This window comes from Felis catus, chromosome C1 (assembly GCF_018350175.1).
Source record: "Felis catus isolate Fca126 chromosome C1, F.catus_Fca126_mat1.0, whole genome shotgun sequence".
Lineage (NCBI taxonomy): Eukaryota > Metazoa > Chordata > Mammalia > Carnivora > Felidae > Felis > Felis catus.
The window spans coordinates 128,487,780-128,508,068 of NC_058375.1; the positions used below are offsets into that span (position 1 = coordinate 128,487,780).

General features: G+C 36.7%; 1 protein-coding gene across 8 annotated transcripts in view; it reads left to right on the plus strand.

Annotated features, from left to right (window-relative positions):
- THSD7B (thrombospondin type 1 domain containing 7B) overlaps positions 1–20,289 on the plus strand; it is a 1,583,202-nt gene that overhangs the window by 1,025,430 nt on the left and 537,483 nt on the right. For all 8 annotated transcript variants that reach the window (XM_045033714.1, XM_045033716.1, XM_045033715.1 and 5 more), the window contains one exon: positions 13,217–13,462. In XM_045033714.1, the coding sequence (XP_044889649.1) occupies positions 13,217–13,462 (246 nt within the window). The remainder of the gene's footprint in view (positions 1–13,216; positions 13,463–20,289) is intronic.

The following is a 20,289-nucleotide window of genomic DNA, read 5'->3' on the forward strand; positions in this document are numbered from 1 at the left end:
ACTTCTGTTAAGTTTCTCAAGATCCACATATGAGTGAAAACATATGATTATCTGTCCTTTGACTTATTTCACTCAGCATAATACCTTCCAGTTCCATCCACATTGCTGCAAATGGCCAGATTTCATTCTTTCTCATTGCCAGGTAGTATTCCATTGTATATATAAACCACATCTTCTTTATCCATTCATCAGTTGATGAACATTTACGCTCTTTCCATAATGTGGCTATTGTTGAAAGTGCTGCTATAAACATTGGGGTACATGTGCCCCTATGAATCAGCACTCCTATATCCCTTGGATAAATTTATAATAGTGCTATTTCTGGGTTATAGGGTAGTTCTATTTTTAATTTTTTGAGGAACCTCCACACTGTTTTCCAGAGCGGCTGCACCAGTTTGCATTCCCACCAACAGTGCAAGAGGGTTCCTGTTTCTCCACATCCTCACCAGCATCTGTAGTTTCTTGAATTGTTCATTTTAGCTGCTCTGAGTGGTGTGAGGTGGTATCTCATTGTGGCTTTGATTTGTATTTCCCTGATGATGAGTGACATTGAGCATCGTTTCATGTGTCTGTTGGCCATCTGGATGTCTTCTTTGGAACAGTGTCTATTCATGTCTTCTGCCCATTTGTTCACTGGATTATTTGTTTTTTGGGTGTTGAGTTTGGTAAGTTATTTATAGATTTAGGATACTAACCCTTTATCTGATATGTCATTTGCAAATATCTTTTCCCATTCTGCCGGTTGCCTTTTAGTTTTTGTTGATTGAGGAAAGGGCAGATTTAAACAGCACTGTAGACCTAATAGACCTAACACGCACACACAGAACATTCTATCCAACAACAGCAGAATCAGAATACATGTTCTTTTCTTTATGTATGTTTTTTTTTTACTTTTTTAAAGAAATAGAGAGAGAAAGAGAGGGAGATAATTCCTAACTGAACATGGAGCCCAACGTGGGGCTTGATCCCATGACCCTGGGATCGTGACCTAAGCTGAAATCAAGAGCAGGACGGTCAACTGAATGAGCCACCACGATGTCCCTATGCATTCCTTTCACATAAACATGGAATGTTATATAGGTTAGAACACATGTAATGCCAGAAAGCAAGTCTTAGAAAATTCAACAGGATTGATATCATATCAATGTCTTCTCTGTCCACGATGGCATGAAACTTGAAATCAGTAATAAGAGGAAAACTAGAAAAATTACAAACACATGGATATTAGACAACACTGTCCTGAACAACCAGTGGATTGAAGAATAAATGAAAGGAGAAATAAAGAAAGTTTCCTCGGAGTACCTGGGTGTCTCAGTTAGTTGAGCATCCAACTTTGGCTCAGGTCATGATCGCCCAGTTTATGAGTTTGAGCCCCACATCAGGCTCACTGATATCAGCCTGTCAGTGCAGAACCCACTTCAGATCCTCTGTCCCCCTCTTTGTGCCCCATCCCCACCCAACTGCACTCTCCTAAAAAATAAATAGATATTTTAAAAAAGTTTTCTCAAGAAAGACAAATGAAGACAAACAACATACCATATCCCGTAACTTATGGGATACAGCAAAAGCAGTTCTAAGAGGGAAGTTTATAGCAGTAAATGCCTACATTAGGAAGCAAAAAAGATCCTTAATAAACAACCTAGCTCTGACCCTTAAAGAATATGGGAAAGGAAAACAAACTGAGCCCAAAGTTAGTCAAATAAAATAATTAATAAATATTAGAGCAGACATAAATGAAATAGAGAACAGAAAGCCAATATAAAAGATTAGTAAACAGAGTTGGTTATTTGAAAAGATAAACAAAATTAACAAACCCATAGCTAGATTAGCCAAAGAAAAAATACAGTAACTTCTAATTTAGAAATTATAAGTGAAAGAAGAGTTGTTAAAAACTGATACAACAGAAATTGATAGGATCATGAAGGGCCACTCTGAATAGCTATAATCCAACAAACTGGACAACCTAGAAGAAATGGGAAAATTATTAGAAACATACGATTTACTAAATCAGGAAGAAACAGAAAATCTGGTAGACCAATTACTATAAAGGAGATTGATTCAGTAATCAAAAATCACTCAACATAGAAGTGCCCAGGACCAGATGACTTTTCTGGTGAATTTTACCACACATTTGAAAAGGAACCAACACAATTCCTTCTCAAACTCTTCCAAAAAATTAAAGAGGATGGAACAGTCCCAAACTCATTTTAGGAGGCTAGCACTATCCTGATACTAAAACCAGGAAAGGACACAGCTAGAAAAGAAAACTATAGGTCAATAACCCTGATAAATATTGATGCAAACATTCTCAATAAAATACTAACAAACTGAAATTAGCAACACATTAAAATGATGGTATGGTATGATCAGGTGGGATTTATTTCTGGATGCAAACATGTTTCAATACACACAAATCAATCAATGTGATACATTACATTAATGGAAAGAAAGAATCTCAGTAGATGCAGAAAAAGCATTTGACAAAATTCAACATCCATTTATGATAAAAATTCTTAATAAATTAGGTATATAAGGAACATATCTCAACATAGTAAAGGCATTATATGAAAATTCCACAGCTAACATCAAACACAGTGTTGAAAAGTTGGAAGTTTTTTCTCTAATATCAGGAACAAGACAAGGGTGTCCACTTTCATCAGTTCTATTCAACATAGTACTAGAAGTCCTAGCTAGAGCAATCAGGTAAGAAAAAATAAAGGTATAAGAATTAAAAAGGAAGAAGTAAAATTGTCTCTATTTGCAGATGACATCTTTGTATAGAAAATCCTAAAGATTCAACCAAAAAAACCTAAAACAAAATGAAACAACAACAACAACAAAAAACACCACTTGTTAGATTTAATCAATAAATTCAGTAAAGTTACAGGATACAAAATGAATATTCAAAAATTACTAGCATTTCCATACATTAACAACAAAATTTTTGAAAAATAAATAAATAAATCCTATTTTACAATGACATCAAAAACGTTAAAATGCTTAGGAACATACTTAAATAAGGAGTTGAAATAGCTAACTACAAAACATTGATGACAAATCAAAGAAGACACAAATAAATGGAAAGGTATTTCATGTTCCTGGGTTAGCAGAATTAATATTGTTAAAATGTCAATATTACCGAAAGCCATTTATAGGTTATGTTATCCCTATGAGGATTTCAATGACATTTTTTACAGAAATTGAAAATACTCCTGAAGTTTATATGGATCACAGGAATCCCTAGAGAGCCAAATAAATCATAAGAAGAAAAAAGCAGGAGGCAGGACACTTCTTTATTTCCATCTATACTATAAATCTATAGTTATCATGGGCACCTGGGTGGCTCAATTGGTTAAGCAATGATGCCATTGGCTCAGGTCATGATCTTATGGTTCGTGAGTTCGAGTTCCTCATCAAGCCCTGTGTCAATGGTATGAAGCCTGCCTGGGATTCTTTCTGTTTTCCTCTCTTTGCCCCTTCCACTTTCTTTCTGTCTCTCACAATAAATCAATAAACTTAGAAAAAGTTATAGTCATCAAAATAGTATGGTACTGGAGTAAAAACAGATAAATGGACCAGTGGAATGAATTTAGGGCCCAGAAATTAACCCAAACATATATGGTCAAGTAATATTTGACAGTGGAGCTAGAATACTTAATGGAAAAAAGAACGTTTCTTCAATAAGTGGTTCTGGGATAATTGGGTACCATATTGTAAAAGAATGAAACTCAACCCATATTTTATACCACTTGCAAAAATTCCCTTGAAATAGATTAAAGAGTTAAATATAAGACCTGAAACCATGAAAATCCCAGAAACAAAAAAGAGAATAACACTCCTTGACATGGATCTTGGTAATGATTTTTTGGATGTAACACCTTAACCACAAGAAACAAAATAAAATATATAGTGGGGCTATATAAAACTAAAAAAGTTTTTTTTTTTTCTGCACAGCAAAAGAAACTATCAACAAAATGAAAAGATAACATAGAGAATGGGGAAAAAAAGTATCTTCAAACCTTGTATCTGATAAGGAGTTAATATCCAATATATTTAAAGAATCATACAACTCAATACATATGTACATACAGACATACGTACATACATACATACATACATAATACATACTCCGATTTAAAAATTGGCAAAGGAACTGAATAAACATTTCTTCAAAGAAGATACTCAAATGGCCAACAGATATATAAAAAGATGCTCAACATCATTAGTAATTAGAGAAATGCAAATTAAAATTCAGATATTACCTCATGTGTGTTAGAATGACCACCGTCAAAAAGACAACAGTTAAATGCTGGTGTGGATGTGGGGAAAGAGAGCCCTTGTGCACCGTTGGTGGGATTGTAACTTGGACAGCAGTGTGAAGGATCCTGAAAAATAAAAATTGAACTACAGTATGGTCTTTCAATTCCATTTTTGAGAATATAGCCAAAAGAAATGAAAACAGTAACCTTAAAAAGATATCTTCAGGGGCGCCTGGGTGGCTCAGTCGGTTGAGCATCCGACTTCGGCTCAGGTCATGATCTCAAGGTTCATGTGTTTGAGCCCTGCGTCGGGCTCTGTGCTGATCACTCAGAGCCTGGAGCTGCTTTGGATTCTGTGTCTCTCTCTCTGTCCTCCCCCGCTCACTCTGTCTCTCTCTCACACACAAAAATAAACATTACAAAAAAATTAAAAAGATACCTTCACCCCCATGTTCATAGCACCATATGTATAATACCATTCATTGACACAACCTAAGTGTCCACTGATGGATGCATAGATAAAGAAAATGTGGATTGTAGAGTGTGTGTGTTGTATCTGTGTGTACATACACACATATATGTATACAGATGTATATATACATGTGTATATATACACACACTATATATATTGTATTAAATTAGTATAATTGGATATTATTCAAGCAGAATAAATGAGAAAACCCTACCATTTGTGAAGACATGGATGGACCTTGAAGGCATTATGCTAAATGAAATAAATCAGACAGAAAAGATAAATACTACATGGTCTCACGTATATGTGTAATCTTTTTTAAAAAATGTTTTTTAATGTTTATTTATTTTTGAGAGAGAGAGAGTGAAAGTAGGGGAGGAGCAGAGAGAAACGGAGACACAGTGTGTAATCTTAAACAAACAAAAAAACAAACCCTCCTAGAAAAAGAGATCAGACTTCTGCTTGCCAGAGACAGAGGGTGGGGAGGTGGTAGAAACAGAGGAAGGTGGTCAAAAGATAAAAACTTCCAATTTTAAAATAAATAAGTAAATAAATACATACATAAGTACATAAGGATGTAATATGTAGCATGATGACTATAGCTGACACTGCTCTGTGATATATAGGGAAGTTCAGACAGTAAATTCTATGCGTACCTGGGTGACTCAGTCAGTTGAGTCACTGTTGATTTCAGCTCAGGTCATGATGGCACAGTTTGTGGAATCGAGCCCCGCATCAGGCTCTGCACTGACAGCACGGAGCACCTTTGGGATTCTCTCTGCTTTTCTCTCTCTGCCCCTCCCCTGCTCGTGCTCTCTCTCTCTCAAAATAAATAAACATTTTAAAAGAAAAAAAGAGTAAATCCTAAGAATCCTCATCACGAAAAGAAATTTCTTTTTTACTTTTTCTTTTCTTCTTTATATTTTTATTTTATCTATCTGGTAAGATGGACATTAGCTAAACCTATTGTGTTCATCATTTCACAATAATGTAAATCAAACTATCATGCTGTATGTGTTAAACTTACATAGTGATGTATGTCAGTTATTTTTCGATAAAACTGGGAAAAAATTCAGAGGCATTTCAATAGGTTGGTTTTATTTTATTGAGAATCAGAAAGAAAAAAAGTTAAGTAACTTAAGTAGCATCCCCTCGGTTCCACATTCTAACCTAACGTAAACATAATTTTTGTTAAACAAGACATCTTTTACCTCAGATGAATTTGGCCAAAAAAGCAGGTTATAGAAAAAAAGTAAACTCCTAATCTTCCAGCTAAAATTTCTCAGTAATCCTTAATATCTTTTCTTCGTAATTTTAAACTCTTAACATTTTCCAAATTGTCTTCCAGACAACATTTTAGAAACTCTGCTTACTTGAATGTCTTTACCTGCTGAATCTTACATTGTCATAGGCATTCTGCATTTTAGTCCACTTTCTAAAATATCCAGAGTTTCACATAACACTTGCTATGTGCCTGTTTTTTCTTCTTTGGGCTATCATTCTTATTCTCTTTTCAGATATCCCAATTAGTTTGACCGGTGTCAGAAAAATGCTACTAGTTTGGAGTCAAAATCATTAAAATAAGTAACATGTATTCTATCTTATTTCCCAAATGTATTCTTTTTTAAGCCAGTCTCAGTTCTGGTTCATTTCTCTTCATTTCTCCGTTCACATTTTATTCCCCAGTGTTATTTTCATGATGTAATCTTGCGATCATTCTCTAAGTTAGAATCTGTTAGCTCAAAGCCACTGTTCTCTTGTTAGTCTGCTGTGATTGGGTGAGCTGCTACCAGATGGATAGCAGTGCTTTGGCTAAATCATTAGAATAACTGCTTTCAAATGGCCCAGATTAGTTGCAGTTTCACTTCCATAAAAATAACTTTTTAACTACATAACATATTTTGGAAGTATTAAATTCTATAAAAAAACTACATAATTTAGAATAAGATTAATGAAAATGAGCATACTTCCAATATTTGATACTTATACATTTTAATGACTTCTAACCAGTAATTTTTCCATGTGTCATGTAGATTTAGCTCTTCGGGAATTTGTTAATTTATAGATTGGATCCTTATGTGGCTTTAACAAAGCTCTGTGTCAAATAACTTTTCAGGCTTCTTGTTAAATATGGCAAGATGAACATAATCATTTATCACTGCTATATTCTAGAACCCCACTTACCTAACAGTAAAGGAATAAAAAAGGCATAAACTCTCAAGGATGAGTATAATAGGGAAGGATCTGGCAGCTAAATAGAAATGTCACCAAATGTTGGGAGCCGGGAAGCAGACAGATGAGGGTTTTCACCGAGCAGAGTGGAAAACAGCTGAGAGTTCCCTTGCAGTTGAAAGATCTGCAGGAAGCAAATCAGTTTACATGGCGCAGCTGGAGGAGACACACAGCTATGTGGTTATCACATTTTCGCGTCTTCCGGGGCTCGGAGGAAGATATTTCACTGTCTTCTATGCAGTTATATTGGAGCCATTTGACTGATTTGGCCAATGAAATGTAGACAGAAGTAATGTAAGCCACTTCTAGGCTAAAGTTCTAAATCACCTTGGGCCATCTTCCTCCTCTGCCTTCCCTTCCTGAAGCTCCACGTGGAAGCTGTGTATTCTAGACAGTGAATATGTAAGATGAACACAAACTAGATCCTTAAGTCTTCAGGTAGAGTGCCTCCTAGGAGAGTTCGCACTGAGCTGTATGCAAAAGGAAAATGAACAGTTATTTTGCTAAATCGTTCATTTTCAGGGTTTATTGCCACAACCTATTTGATTCTCATATAAGATTTAAAAAAATTTTTTTTAATGTTTTATTCATTTTCTGAGAGAGAAAGAGAGCAGGGGAGGGGCAGAGAGAGAGAGAGATAGAGAGGGAGACACAGAATTCGAAGCAGGCTCCACGGCCCAGAGCCTGACATGGGGCTCGAACTCACGAACCATGAGATCATGGCCTGAGCTGTAGTCAGACGTTTAACTGACTGAGCTACCCAGGTGCCCCAAGATTCTTTTTTTTTTTTTTTAACATTTATTCATTTTTGAGAGACAGAGACAGAGTGTGAGTGCTGGAGGGGCAGAGAGAGAGGGAGACACAGAATCTGAAGCAGGCTCCAGGCTCTGAACTGTCAGCACACAGCCTGACGGGGGGCTTGAACTCATGGATGATGAGATCACAACCTGAGCTGAAGTCGGACATTTAACTGACTGAGCCACCCAGGCGCCCCATCAATACAAGATTCTTGGGAGGTCTAACAATTATAGGCACTAAGTAACTCTGATGATAGATGTGTCCAATAGGCCTAAAAGTTACTCCCTTACCTATAGAATGTAGGTAAATATGAAACATCATTCTGTGAATATGCAGATGGAATGCGGATCTATATGTAGTTTGTGAGAGTGCCCTGACAGCTCCCTTCCTCCAATCAGCTTTCATGGAGCTAACATCCAGGTGTATACAATGAAGCAAGGACAGGGGAATTCCCATCTTGGGAAAAAGGTGAGCGTTAGGCAGTCTACCCTAATGGACAAACAATGTGAGCGGTCACTTCACAAGAGATGAAGTCTGAATAGTCATTAAAGATTCAAGAAGAATATAAAGCTCAATGGTAAGCTCAAAAAACAAATGTAATTTTCCAACATTTTGAAAAAGTAAGTCTGATAATACCTCTTTAAGGCATGTAAGAAAGGAGAAATCTCATAATACCTAGTACATTTGATTATATGAATATTTATGGCCCAACTCAAGGCAAAAATACTGAAGAAAATATTTTACACATGTGTAGGACAGAGACATAAAAAGAGGCTCAATTTATAATCCTTTGGAATTGCAAGAAATTAACCACAACCAAAAGGTGCAATAATGGGAAAATGAATAAATGAATTGCTAGATACTCATACAAACAGTAAAAATAAATGAACATTATCTGTATTTGTCAACATAGATAGATCTAAAAGTCATAATATTAAGTGAGGAAAATAATTTCCAGAATAATATGTTTAATAAAACATTTAAGTAAAACATTTAGCAACATGCAAGACAATGAATGCTATATGATAGTTATGAGCATACACATATTTATCTAAAGTATAAAAACATTGTAGAGAGTACTAAAAATCAATGTCAGGTTAGTGGCTGTGTCTGAAAAAGACAGCTTGAAATGCATCACAAGAGACACAGGGAACTTTATCTGAATTTGTAATTTTTTATTTAACAAAATTTGACATAAATGTTCATTTCTGCTAGTAAAGTCTTGGAGTATGTGTTATATAAGTCTACTTTTCTGAATGTTTGAGGTATTTAACATTATTTTAACTGTTGCAGTTTTGATGAAGGGAGGATACCTTTCTCTTGATTTTTATCTTATATGAGTTTTTGTTCTTTTTTTCTAAAGAGATTTCCTTATATTTCCATAGGAAGTAAGGATTATTAGAGTAATTTTTAGTTTCAGTGATTTCCTTTACAGTGAATACTTGTGAAGTAATTTACAAATGATGTGTTCTGTAAATGTCAAGGAGATATAATTACATAGCATCTCTTTTTTAAAAAGACAAATCCACAGTTTATGTCTGTTTTATTAAAAATACCACCTTCTATGAAAAGTTTTATTCCCATTTCTATGTGTAGACAGTAATATTTCTTATGGGCTTTAGTTTATAAGGTGATTTTACACATACTAAAAGTTATTATGACTATGATAGGGGGTGAGTAAATCACATTTTATTATTTTTTCCTGCAGATAGTGAAGCTAAGTAGCTGGGAGACTAAGGTCATGCTAACATATTGTGATGCAAACTTCAAGTCTCAAATATTTCTTATTCACCACTTAGTGCTTGTCTACCTATTCCAGTAAAATGGAATTTCACTGATCAAAGTAGACCAGGGATCTATGTGGCAGCTTTTATGATTTTTTTTAACCAAGAAGGTAGGTTTGTGAGAATAACACTAAAAATAAGTAAATATGGGCACCTGCGTGGTTCAGTCGGTTAAGCGTCTGACTCTTGGTTTCGGCTCAGGTTGTGATCTCATGGTTCATGAGTTTGAGCCCTGCATTGGACTCTGCTGACAGTATGGAGCCTGGTTGGGATTCTCTGTCTCCCTCTCTCTTTGCCCCTTCCCTGCCCATGCTTTCAAAAATAAATAAACATTAAAAAAATAAGTAAGTACATATGTAATCAGTGGAACATATGCTCTTCCTAGTTCCAAAAATTAGGATCCCTTTTCAAAAATGCAAAATTTCCTGATTATTCCCTGCAACTCCTTGCAAGTCTTGTTATCCATTCAACTGATCCAGTAGGAAAAGTCATTCTGGGGAAGATGAGCAACCGAGAGTGAAAGCTGGTAAATGGGAAGAACCAAACCAAAACCACCACAACTGTAGACAGAGAACTGTATCGTGTGGGACCTTCTTTATAAAAGGAATTAAGTCCATCTTGGAAGGTGAGACTTTTCTCTAAAACATGCAAATTTTGTGTATTTCTAAAAACACACAAATTGAAAAACATCACTAAATTTCTGTATTAGTGTGCTAGGGCTGCCTTAACAAAGTATCACTGACTGGGTGGCTGAAACAACAGAAATTAATTTTCTCACTGTTCTGGAGTCTGGAGAGTTCAAGATCAGGTGTCAATGAGGTTGGTTTCTTCTGAGCTCTCTCTCTTTTGCTTGTAGACAGTTGTCTTCTCTCTGTGTCTTCACATAGTCCTCCTTCTCTGTATCTGTTTCCTAATCTCTTCTTGTAAGGAGACCATTCATACTGGATTCGGGCTAACCCTAGTGACCTCATTTTAACTTAATACCCTTTCTAAAGACTCTTCAAATAGAGACACATTCTCAGGTACTGAGGGTTAGTACTTCAATATATGAATTTGGAAGCCCATAACAATTTCTGAAAAATGAAAACCTAGAAACTTCTTGATGTTTCTGTTGTATTATACACCAAAAGAGACAGTCTTCTCCCCGTACTTCCACAATGCACAGAGACAGTACATTCTGATACAGGTGGGGCATTTTCAAGAGAGGTTCTTCCTAGTATGTCTTAACCCCAAGCTCCCAAAATGTAACATTGGAGTGAGCAATGGTAATAAGGTATACATTGTCTTTTTTCATTTTGAAAGGAATATGATCTGAATAGACTTGAATACACACACACACACACACACACACACACACACACACACACGGTTTATCTTATATCATTGTGACTTCTGAAAGCCACACTAACTCTCCATGGCTTCATGAAGGAATGAAAGATATCAATATGGAAACCTCACTATAATTTGCTTAAATTTGATCATGTTTTATTCTCCCCTGCACATAACCTTCTATAATCCCTTACCCTGTTGTTGACTCTTCCTTATCAGCATTATTTTCACAAGTCAGAAACATGCAGAACAACCATTACCTAATCCTGATTAGTTCATTACTCCACCAGATTTCACTCGCCCACTTTGGGAAGTCAGTATTTGAACATATATTGACTTGTGTTCCTGTCAAAATTATCCTTTTCTTCCCCAAGGTAATGGATGCCTTTGACATAATAAGGAAAAGGCTAACAACAAAAAAAAGTAAAAAAAAAAAATAAGAACACTGATTAATATGTAAAATATTATTTTCCTGGTGGGGTCTGATTTTCCTCAGGTAAATTATTTAATGCTCAGTTAAATCCAAATTTCTTAGCTGATGACGTGAAGTCTTTCCAGACATACTTTTGAAGAATTCACAAACCTAATATCTATCCACTTTCCTCTTTGAACTTTATGCTTTATAAATTGACAAATTATGACAGTTGACAAATTGGTTTTTACTTCCCCCTGCCCTTTGATGTGCTTATAAATGTTTAAGTACCTGTTCTTGGGGGTGGGGTGTCAGGGTAAGGTGGGGCTGGGGGGCTTGATTAGTAGCATCTGTTGATTTTTGCAGTGTAAATACTCCTACCATGGCCATTTTTAAGCTATCTGAGTGAAATCAACTGGCTTGCAAAATTCGTGAAAAGTTACTAGTTAGTTCTTGTGAAACAGTACATCCAGCTCTGGCATAACACTGGTTTCCATCCCCACAAAGTTTTATATCAAGGCTTCAAATATACTATTTTGGTGGCCTAAAATAGTCTTCTTTCTGTGCCTGGGAAGCTCCTATCAATCTTTAAAAGAAATGCAGCTCATATGTCCTTCTCTCTTAGAAACCCTCACCCCCTCCCATTCTCCTGGCCTTTCCAGATGGTCTATCACTGACTCATCAACTTTTCTCCTCATCATTATAAATTATTTCATGTTGAATTCGTCACATTATCACTTATCCCATCTCTTTATTTATTTGTTTCCCAACTAGATTGTTAGTATTTGATAGCACCTGAATTTTGCAAATGAGGAAACTGATGCTCAGAGCCTAACGGTGTGGGGAAACATGATACCACATTTGTTTTTTTCATAGCCCAGAATGAAAAGAGTGGATAGATCAATACTCTACAGCTTACCTTTACCTTTGTTTGACCTTAGACAAATGGTTTAGCCTTCTTGAGCTTAAATTTTCTACAATTGGAGATAATAATACATAAACTCATGGGATTGTTGCGAAAAAGTACCTGTGAGATACAGCACAGTGTGTGTGACACGTGGGAACCAGTCAGTAAATGGCAGCTGTAAGTTATAGTGCAGGTGACAACACACTAGAAGAACCTCCTTCTTCGTCTTCTTCTTTTTTTTTGTATTTTATTATATTTTTTTATTTTAATTTTTTACATTTAAATTTTAGCTAGTTAACATACAGTACGATATTGGTTTCAGGAGTGGAATTCATCATTTACAACACCCAGCGCTCATCACAAGTAGCCTCCTTAAGGCCCATCACCCCTCTAGCCCATCAACCCCATCCCCCACCCATTTCCCTCCATCAACCCTCAGTTTATTCTCTATCAGTAAGAGTCTCTTGCGGTTTGTTTCCCTCTTTCCTCTCGCCCACCCTCCCACATGTTCATCTGTTTTGTTTCTTTAATTCCACATATGAGTAAAATCATATGGTGTTTGTCTTTTTTTGATTGGTTTTGCTTAGCATAATACATTAGCTCCATCCTCATTGTTGCAAATGGCAAGATTTCATTCTTTTTGATGGCTGAGTAATATCCCATTTTATATGTGTACTACATCTTCCTTATCCATTCATCAGTCAGTGCACATATGGGCTCCCTCTGTAGTTTGGTTGTTGCTGGTAATGTCGTTATTTCTCATAATGCTTTGCACAAGGTATAAGTGTGTACATGTGTGTTTTGCTAGAGTGAAATCACTTCACAGTTGCAGATAAAAGAGAACATACATTTTTAAGATGTATGTTCTTCATTATTTTATCATGATGCCTCTAACACTTTTTAAAATCCTTTGAAAGCTCATATCAAATTTCAGGGTTTTTTTCCCCCTTAACAGGCACTTCATAATGTTGGTTGCATCTGTTTAATCTACACCCTACTGTTTTTTTTCTTCTATTCTTTCAGCCTTTGCACACAAGACTCCTTCCCTTTGACTGTCCAGTCCTGCATCATGCCGAAAGACTGTGAAACCACTGAGTGGTCGTCTTGGAGCCCTTGCTCCAAGACATGTCGTTCAGGAAGTCTCTCACCAGGATTCAGAAGCAGGAGCCGGAATGTGAAGCACATTGCTATTGGAGGTGGAAAGGAATGCCCTGAACTTCTTGAGAAAGAGGCCTGCATTGTTGAAGAACTTTTGCAGCCATGTCCCAGGTATTGTGCATTCTTTGGCATGAGTATTCAGTGTTCTACAAAACCTCATTTTATGTGGTGTAGGGATCTCAACAATAATAACAGTAGCTGTGACTTTTTTTTTTTTAATTTTTAAACGTTTATTTATTTTTGAGACAGAGAGAGAGCATGAACAGGAGAGGGTCAGAGAGAGGGAGACACAGAATCTGAAACAGGCTCCGGGCTCTGAGCTGTCAGCAGAGCCTGACGTGGGCTCGAACTCAAAGACTGTGAGATCATGACCCGAGCTGAAGTCAGATGCTCAACCGACTGAGCCACCCAGGCGCCCCAGTAGCTGTGACTTCTAACTGTTGTGTCTTTACTCAGTATAGAGATCCATACTAAGCAGTCTAGCACAGTGCTTTAAGAGCATGGGCTGTGTTGATTCCCTGGGCTCTAATCCTATTTCTGTGATTTTCTAAATTTGTGAACTTCAGCAAGGAACTTAAGTATAGTGCCTTAGTTTACTCCTTTAGCAGTACTAACTTCATCCAGAACCTGGCACATAATAATTGCTCAATAACCATTAGTTATCATTGCCTGACATGTCACACCTGATTTTTGTAACAAGTTAAGAGGCTATTCATAGCATCGTCATTTTGTAAATGAGGCTGTTGTTGCTTAAATACTTTTTCATGTCACATAGCTAATGGGTGGTGACACCCCAGTTCTAATGCAGTTCTGTCTCTAAATGTTACTGCTACCCTATGAAACTGTTTCTAATATACAGCCCCTAATACATTGTCTAATGTATACAGAGTCAATCCCTAATACATGCTACCCTATGACATTGTCTCTAATGCAGAGAATTTTGAGAAAAACATTGACCTAGATTAGTAGCTGTATTTTAATATTTTTATATTGTTTATATTTTGCCTGACTGTAGGTATGACCCTTGGTGAAGGCCTCCAGTATATTTTTCTCTGTGTTCTTGTATTATGGTAGGCCAAGTCTGATAATGACGTAAGTCATTCAGAAGTCTTTGGGGGACAAATTTGTGGTAATTCCTGCTGGACAGCTGCCCTGAGCTCTATCTGTTAAATATGTAGCTATTTTAGATAGACCTTTCCTATTGTTTTTTTGTAGTTTGTAGAATTTGAGAATCAGTTCCCCAGTGAAAAGTAAAATGAGGCAAAAAAAAAATATCTTCTTGTAGCAATTAATCTAACACTCAAACTCAACAGGCATTATTGATGAGCTTAGCTATTTCTTGCACCTGAAATAATGTGTATATCGGGTGGGGCAGGGGTAGAGGAATAAAGGGACAAATGCCTGTTGTCAGATTCTTAGCCACTCACTTCCTCCACTTCACCATTGAAATCAGTGTGCATTCAAGTCCTCACATACTGATTGTTCATTTTTTACCAAGTTGACCCCTTAGATTCATATCATTCTGTACCTCAGAAGCAGAAGAGATAGATGTAGTTTATTATCCTTTACAGATTAACTTACTGTCTCACAGAATTCTCCCTAGTTGTGTATGTGTCCAGTCTTTAAAAACACTGATATTAGGGGGTGCCTGGGTGGCTCAGTCAGTTACGTGTCTAACTCTTGATTTTTGGGTCAGGTTGTGATCTCACAGTTGTGAGATGGAGTCCACATCAGGCTCCGTGCTGGGTGTGGTGCCTGCTTAAGATTCTCCTACTTCTCCCTCTGTCCCTCCCGTGCTCACAGTCTTACACTCTTTCTCTCTCTAAAAATAAAATGAAAACACTGATATTAAGGGACAGCATGGGATTTGGAAATGACATAAATCCTGAGATCTTTGTTCTTTTTGATTTTGGATAGACCTGGATCAAAATTATATTACCATCATTTATTAATTGTGTGTTTTGGGGAAAGCTATACAACTTCTATAAGACATTTCCCGTTTCAATAAAATGTGTCTAATTATACTGCCTGTGTTGAGGGTTGAACACCTGCAGACAAGGTATGTAAACTGTCAGTCTCAGTACTCCGCACATAGAAGCACTACCAAGATGGCAACCCTTATTGTTGCTGTTTGGAGGTGTGTTCATTTCCTCCAGAAAGATACTACCGCCTTTCCTTTGAAGGCATACTATGGTAATTTAAAGAGGTAGGAAATTATTTCTTCTGGGTAATGTGAAATCTTTTTCTCTATGGAGGCCTAATTCAGAAGGGTTCTCAATGTTAGGCTTCTAGGAATAGAATCTAGGTTTAATGATGAAATAGACATTGATCCCCTTTTCTTTCATTCCTTACATGAAATGGCTAGTGACCTCTTCCAAATGTTAATTTATAGACATCCTTCCATTTTTACCTCTATTTTCTGTGTTGAAAATGATTACAGTTTTCTTAGAAGTCAGAACAATTTCTCTCTGATGATCATGAGAAAGTTGAGTTGCATCTGTATTTGTTAAATAATGGCGACTTTTTATTGAGTACCTACTGTTCACCAATAACTATATCAGAAATTTAACAAAGATTATTTAGAAGAACATAAAATTTCTCATCAAAATAGGATAGTTTTGAGAGTAAAAGGGATGCAAACTGATGTTGTTCATATTGAAGTCTATTCGGCTCAAAGTCAGTATTCTTTCCATTACTTTCATGATAGTTGTAGTGAAGACACATACACAGATAAAGGTATATATACACATATTCATGTGTTTATATGTATCATTTTTTCCCAACAAAATAGTGTGGAATGGTAATAATTAAAGATGCATCCAAGATGAATTTCTTTATTGTTCTTCATTTGATTGAACCTTAACATCTGAAAATAGATGTGACAAATTTCATTGGCAGTGGACCTGACCTTCTAGTTCTGCTGTTTGGAAACATTACTTAGTTTGACATTTTTTAAAAACCTTCTCAAATGGTGAATTTGTAGGAAATATGAATCTTAGAAAAGTCACTGAATACCAACCTGTGTTTCCTAGGGAGAAAGGTATGTTAGTGACTGATTCCAGGAGAATGCATAAATAACAACAAAATTAACATTGGCTGACATTCTTATTTGTCTGAAATCTGAGCTGTGGCATCTACCACAGGAAAGCACAAAGGCTGCGTACTAAGTTTGGTTTCTAGTGCGACATGGTGATTAAAATTCATTGTGAACAAGGGAAGTGGAAACAAAAAGTCTATTAGGGAACAAAAATGTCCATTTCTCCTTTCCCAGAATTCATGAGCAAGTCATATATATAAAGCAATCCAATTCACCATATTTCTCCCCAGCAGGAAAATGTACATTTCTGTGACTCTTCATGGTGCTTTTCTAAAGTCTCTCAGAATGCTGTTTGGCTTTTACTTTCCACCATCTTTGCTATAGGAAACATGCTCATCCATTCAATAAATGTACATTGACCTCTTGCTATGTGCCAAGTTTGTGATACCTCAGAGAACAAAATAGTCAAAGTCCTCTCCTTGTCATGGGGCTTAAATTTTAGTGAAGGTACATCAAATAAATATAATAAATAAAATAAGCTATATACTGTGTGCATGAGCTATGAAAAAAAATCAGACATTACAGTAAGGTTGCTGGGATGCTGGGATGTGGGGTCAGCTCAGGTTACAGAATTAAACAGAGTCATTACAGTTGCCTCATTTGAACTGGTGGGGGAACTTGAAGGAAGTGAGGAAATTAGCTTTTAAGTAATTAGGGGAAGAATACTCCAAGAAGAGGGAAGAGCTAGAGAAGTACCATAGGTCCTGCATATTAATACTGCTGTAAAAGTTCTTTAGCTACATAGCTTTGGGGCTATTCGTCTCACCAGCTAGACTTCAGCGGTAAACATTTTAGATCTAAACACTATGAGTGCCAATCCCTGAGGCATGATCCCATGAAAGGAATGGTAAGCAAGAGAAGCCCATTCCACAAGTGCTCTCTGAGACCAGAACATCTTGGTAGTTCCTTGGGGCAACCAGCTTACGTAAACTTGAAAAGAGACAGAAGCTAGTCTGTGACACTAACATAGGAAATTATACAACTATAAAGAAGTTAGTGTAGTACAGCCTTAGGTTTGTTTCAAGAGTATGGTTTTAACCAAGACATGTATAGACTCCAAGAAACCCCTTCCTTCAGCATTCGGGCTACTTGTAGGTTTATGTCCATTCCAACGTAACATTAAGCACTCACACTGTATATTGTGAGGTGGGAATAGAAATGAGAGAGATGGGAGAAGTCTGCTTGTCACTTGTCATCTTTTCTCTGGGTGTGTTTATCTCCTGCCATTGGGCATCATGACCTTAGGCACTATGCTATTCTCTACCTCAAAACATTGAAAGATGTGTTTTATAAGCTACCTTGGTACTTGTGTTTTTTCTTATGTCCTGATTAACATCTGAAGTATTCGATCCTACATCTGAACTAAGAGGATGGTGAAAATCATTCTAAGACTGTAAATAAGGTGGCCCCGTTTACTAGATAGCATAAGGAAAGTTTTATTTATTTATTTATTTATTTATTTATTTATTTATTTATTTATTTATATTTTTTGAGAGAGAAAACAAACAGCAGAGAGAGAGGGGGGCAGAGAGAATCCCAAGTGGGCTTCACACTATCAGTGTAAAACTTGATGCAGGGCTCAAACCCATGAATCATGAGATCATGACCTGAGCTGAAAACAAGGGTGGGAAGCTTAACCAATGGAGCCACCCAAGCAGGCACCCCAGGAAAGTATTTTAAATGCTTAATGTCAGATAACTGAGGCATGACCTGATGCCGGAACAACTGTGACCCCAGATCCCTTGTGTTTATGTTAGGCTGAAGATACCATAACACACAAACATATTGAAAAGTGTCAACACCTTTCCTGGAAATGACACCTCAGATGACCTACCAGCAACTTTCACCACTTCATCAGGAGACAACAATTTTCATGCAAAAAAAAAATGGCTGTTCTGTCTCTTAAATGATCATTTAGAATTTGAAATTGAATAGAAGACAGCAGTATTAAAAGGTGACAGTGACGGATGTAGACTAAAACTCCCAAAAAGATCTTAAGTCAGAAGCTGTGTGGTTGATCCTATTACATATACTGTGATATTACTGCACAGAAAAGCCAATTTGTAAAACATTGTTTCACTGTTTGGGTCTGACACTGAATAGATTGGCTCTCATGATCCATCTGTCCTTGTCTCTGGTATGCATGAATTTATCCTTATTATGATCTATCTGTGCACACTCACGCTGAGGAATGTGTCTGGGTCTCCTGCAGCCTACTTTGATTTCTCTGTATAACACCCTTCGTCCACAACCCATGACCAGCCTGATTCTCCCTGACATCTCTTTTAGGCACTCCACCCAACTTTAGATTTTCCAGAAAAAATTATTTTTCTTTGAGAAAACTCTGGGGATTAGTTGACAGATCTTTGTAGATGATATTGAAACCAGGGATAGGGCTAAGGAAAAGGATGGCAGGGAAAACTTTGCTTGATTATTGGCTTTCTTTGCCCATTGGAATTCTGTAAGTGCTGGAACAGGGTTGCTGTGTTGTGAAGAGATGTTTGTCCAACACCTGCTTCAGCCTGTCACTGTTAATTTCTAGAGAATTCAGGAGACTGAAAACATTCAGTCTTTGTTCACTTAGTTCGTGCATATTAAAAATCTTGTAAAAGATCTTCTTTGACTTATGATGGAGTAACCTCTCAATAAACCCATGGCAGGATGAAACGATTGTAAGTTGAAAATGCATTTACTATACCTAACCTACCAACCATCATAGCTTAGCCTTACCTACCTTAAATGTGTTTAGAATGCTTACATTAGCTTATAGTTGGGCAAAATCATCTAACACAAAGCCTATTTTATACTAGTACTGAATATCTCATGTAATTTATTGACTACTGTACTGAAAGCGAAAAACAGAATGGTTGCATGGATACAGAATGGTTGTAAGTGTATCTATAATTTACCCTTGTGATCACATGGCTGACTGGGAGCTGCAGCTCATTGATCATGAGAGTATCAGATTGCATATTGCTGGGTGGAAAAAGATCAAAATTCAAAGTATGGTTTCTACTGAATGAGTCTCACTTTCACATCATTACACAATCAAAAATTTGTATGTTGAACTAGAGCATCCAGAACATGATTACCATATCCTTTAAGAATGTTTATAATAGTTGGTAATGTTCTTACAAATCATCCCATATGTAGGGATGTTTATTTACTTTTTTGTTCATTTACTTTTTTCCTCTACCTTCGAATGGTTAACACCTATAAAAATGCCTGGCTCACAGTAAATGCTCAGCAAACAATGAATGAATGAGTGAATGTTCAAATGTAGGGTAGTTCCAGAACAATATTATGCACGTGGTACTTTCTTCCATGGTTTTACTTATTATGTAATATGTGTGAAGGATTTAGAGTGATTTCTTATAAAGAGCAGCTGAAACTGACATCATCAAGGAGATTAAATAAGAACAACTACCCAGGGCAGGGATGGACACATGAAGCTTGATCTGATTTGTGCCCAATGGCCACCTTTCTTCTGCTAACAGTGTGCCTGGTTTTCCAGATAAGAAGTTTCTATTTTCATTCGGTTGTAGGAGTAGCTTCAGAAAGGGTGAGAAATGAGATCACAGTCTCAGTTTGTAAAAGTTTGCCTTCCAGAACAGAACGGCATGAATATCACCTACCATACCTTCTGAATCTGCTGTTGATCATCTACCACAGTGCAAACAAGCACTCTGTACCTAATAGGAACTCAGTACATTTTTTAAATGAATTCATAGATTCGTTAAGGATGATTTCTGTGTTGTTGTTGTTAACTGTTTTGATTAAACAGCTTGAGGAATAAAGGAGTCATGACCTGGAGCCCTCAGGAGACTGTGTGTTAGATAAG